Genomic DNA, 4,151 nt, shown 5'->3' on the forward strand with positions numbered 1-4,151 from the left:
CCTGGCTGTCCTGGAACTCACTCTGTAGACCAGGCTGGCCTTGAACTCAGAAATCCACCTGCCTCTGCCTCCCGAGTGCTGGGATTAAAGGCATGAGCCACCACGCCCGGCTTGATTTACATTTCTGTTGAACTTCTTTAAATGCTTCTTGGCCATTCAAGATTCCTCTGTTGAGAATTCTCTGTTTAACTCTGTACCCCACTTTTTAATTGGGTTATTTGGGTTTTTTTTTTGAGGTTAACTTGTTGAGTTCTTTAAATATTTTGGATATTAACCCTCATCAAATGTAGGGTTAGTGGATATCCTTTCCCAGTCTATAGGCTGCTGTTTTGTCTTATTGACAGTGACCTTTGCCTTACAGAAGCTTTTTAGTTTCATGAAGCTCAGTGAGATGGGAGTGGGTGACTGGTTGGGTGGGGATCATTCTCTCAGAGGCAAAGGGGAGGGAGTATGAGGTAAAGAACTCTTGGGGGGGGACCACAAAGGGGGGCAATTTTTGGAATGCAAATTAATAAAACAATTTTTAAAAAGAGTTGTGTGTTTAGTCAGTTTTGTGTGTGTGTGTGTGTGTGTGTGTGTGTGTGTGAAGATGGAACTGCTAAAAACTGTTCAGGTTTTAACTGTCGAGCTGTGAGGCACCAAAAAAGTTTTATACACAGAGAATGACAGTTCAATACTGAGCTTGACCCCCCAGAGAAGACTCTCTGTGATCACCAGGTCTCCAGAGTACACCAGGGCTTACCCGACTTGTCATCTATCTGCTGTTCTGCTAAACATGTTTTCCATTCTTGTATTGTTTTCTGTGGCAACCTAGACATCAGTCACCATGTCTGATTCATATTTGAACACCACCCCCCCACCCCGGCGCTCAGCACAGGGCTCACCCCAGAACAAACTGCTCAGTAAATATTTGTTGAAAGAATGAATGGGAGGAGCTGGGTTCCACCCCAATCCTGAGACAACATCTGGGGCAGGGACAGAGGTGGGGAAGTTCTGCTTATGTAGTATTTCTTCTACGATGGCAGGTAACCATTAGGAGGTCACTAAGTCACAGCAGAGTGACCACAGGTCTCTCTTACAGATGGCTTCAGTGACTGATGGTAAGACTGGAATCAAAGATGCCTCCGACCAGAACTTTGACTACATGTTCAAACTGCTCATCATTGGCAACAGCAGCGTCGGGAAGACCTCCTTCCTTTTCCGCTATGCTGATGACACCTTCACCCCTGCCTTTGTCAGCACTGTGGGTATCGACTTCAAAGTGAAGACAGTCTACCGCCATGAGAAGCGTGTGAAGCTGCAGATATGGGTGAGTGCTGGGCACCATGGGCAGAATGAGATAGAACTAGTCAATACAAGGTCGAGGAGGTAGGACTGCTTTGTGACCTCCGGGTCTTACAGCATCAGATATCAATGCTGTTTCAGAGGAGTGACCAAGAAACCAGACATGAGGGTTATAGACCCTAATTCTACTTCTACTTATAAGCCATGGAACCATGACTAAGTTATTTAACCCTCTGGAGCGCCCCTTCCTTCAGAGGGGATTACGACCTCATAATCTAAATACTTAGTGTCATTTCTGGGACACAGTATGTGTACCATAGATATTCATTATGGATTCACTATCTATTGTTGCATAACAAATTGCTCCATGGTGAAAACCAAGAGCAATAATTGTTCAGCTCACAGCTGCAGTGGGTCTAACGGTAGGGGCAGCTTGGAGCTTTTCATGAAGTGTAGCCAAATATTGGCTTGAATTGCAAGCAGCTGAAGGATGGACTAGTGCGAGAGGATCCACTTCCAAGGTGGCTTACTCACATGTCTGGTGCTGGCTGTTGGCAGAAGGCCTCCCCTCCTTCCCATCTGGCTCTCTTAGCATCTTCATAGAGCTACTTCAGCATCTTCATTGTATGACAGCTGTTCTTTCACAGTGTGAGAGCTAAGAAACCAAAGAAATGGCAATGTCTGTGATATAGCCTTTGAGTATTCTCTTGGTCACTGATAGAGTGTGGGAAGAAACCACAGAGAGAGTCCAGGAAAGGAACATGGAGGACTGGCAGTCTTGGAAGTTGGAGACTCAACTACTATTGCTATGTACTAATGGTACTAAGAAAATACACACTTATTTCAGAAGCTTGTCAGAGTACTTAGCAGTAACTTAGCACTACACTTGGAAATCTTGAAAATTTGTGAAAGTATTCAAAACACATAATGTGTTATTGTCTATTATACTTATTAAATGTATAATATATTGTACATATGTCTTAATGGAAGACTCTACATCTATTTTTTAAAAATTATTTCATATATATATATATATACATATATATATATATATATGAATGTTATGAGGAATATAGCATTTTTTTGAGACAGGATGTCATTTTGTAGCTTTGGCTGGCCTTGAACTTACTACGGAGATCTACCTCTTTCTGCCTCTTGATTGTTGTGATTAAAGGGTTTTTCAATTGTGGTACAACCACACTAGCAACACTTGGGGATTTATTAGAAATTCACTCTTTGACCTTACCACAAGCATAAGGAATCCAAAATGCTGGAGGTAGGACCCAAAAAATCTGGGCTAGCAGGTGGTTTTAAGGCAGGGTAGAATTGAAGAACTGCTGATGTGATCTAACTACCTTGTGGTAAGAGTTGGGATGTATGAGTTGGGATGTACTGTGTGCCGGGTGCTTTCATTTGTATTATCTGATGTCAACCCCAGCTCAGGAATGCATGAGAGCACATGTATGTAGAGTGTGTTGATCAACACTTTGAAACTGGATCAAGACTATGAGAGAGACCTGGACAGCTCTAGCCATTGGCTGCATGGTACATGTCTGACGACTCCTTGGAGAACTAAAGAAAAGACTTGTGCTTGTTTTTAAAATCTATTAATACAAAATACATTTGTTTTAACTAGTGTTTACTGTGTAGATCTGCATGGATTTCCCTTTGTGATTCCTATACCAGATGGTCATATATCCTCCAGCTAAAAAAATCTCGAGGCAGGAGGGCTTCTGCCCCTCCAAGGGTTTGGCAGTAGTGGCTCGCTCACACATTCCTGTATTGAGAGCATTTGCTGTGCCTGGCTTAAGTCGATTTATCGATTATGCTATTTAGATTTAACTGAATGAAACCCCACAATGGTGTGTGCCTTTTAAAGAGTCCTGTAAAGAAACCTCCTATTAGACTATGCTAAGTATAGTGACCCCCCAGTGACTATAAGAAAGTGGCTGACTGATCTGTCTCCAACTTCCTGGCACAAGTTCATTATCAGCCTTGTTTCCAGGTAAAATCAGTGAGGACAGATAAGACCCGACTTAGTCAATCTCATTGCTTTGCTTAATTTTTTTAAACTTTTATACTGTTTATATTAAAATTTAAATGTTGTTTCACTTTTACTATGTCTGTATTTGTGTGAGTGGGTGAATGACTGCCAGTGTGTGTGTGTGTGTGTTAGTACATGTAAAGTACAGAACAATTGTTGAAAACAATTTTTATTTATGTATTTATGTATGTCTATGTGAGTTTGTTCCTGTGAATGCAGTTCCTAAGGAGGCCAAAAGAGGAACTTCATAAGTACCTGGAACAGGGCTTAGAGGCAGTTTTGATATCCTAGGTGGGTCTTATTGAAAGGGTGGTATCTGAACCCCCTCTCCAACCCCAAGTTTCTCCATCTGCGTGTGGAGAATCAAACTCAGGTCATCAGGCTTGAATCACCAGAGGGTAAGCATCTTTACCATTGATCTTTAATCCCAGCCTGGGCTTCTTCCTCCATCGCACCCCCTCCCCCACCCCCACGCCCCCTCAGTGTTTGTAACAGGATCTCTCATTAAACCTGGAGCTCACCAATTCGACAAGATTAGCTGGTCAGCTGGCATATATAATATATGTGTATGCAGTACCTAAACTTTTCTTCCTTAGATGGATATGTTTGGAGAGCATAATGAAAAGCATTGGGGGAAACATGGAAGGGTTTTGACAAAGATGGATTCTCATCTTAGAAAAACTCCTGGCTTCAGATGAAGGATAGATGGAAACGAGATAAAGGAGCTGTGGTTTGGATACAAACTATATCATTAAAACTGTGTACATTAAACACACTTTTATGCATTAGTTACACATTGCGAAACCATTTTTTTTTTTTTTTT

At 41.9% G+C, this 4,151-nt stretch overlaps 1 protein-coding gene across 1 annotated transcript in view; it reads left to right on the top strand.

Moving 5' to 3' along the window:
* Positions 1–4,151, top strand: part of Rab3b (RAB3B, member RAS oncogene family) — a 60,465-nt gene that overhangs the window by 9,794 nt on the left and 46,520 nt on the right. The window contains exon 2 of the mRNA XM_021161037.2: positions 1,082–1,309. Within this exon, the coding sequence (XP_021016696.1) occupies positions 1,082–1,309 (228 nt within the window). The remainder of the gene's footprint in view (positions 1–1,081; positions 1,310–4,151) is intronic.

Source organism: Mus caroli, chromosome 4 (genome assembly GCF_900094665.2).
Source record: "Mus caroli chromosome 4, CAROLI_EIJ_v1.1, whole genome shotgun sequence".
In the NCBI taxonomy this organism is placed as follows: domain Eukaryota; kingdom Metazoa; phylum Chordata; class Mammalia; order Rodentia; family Muridae; genus Mus; species Mus caroli.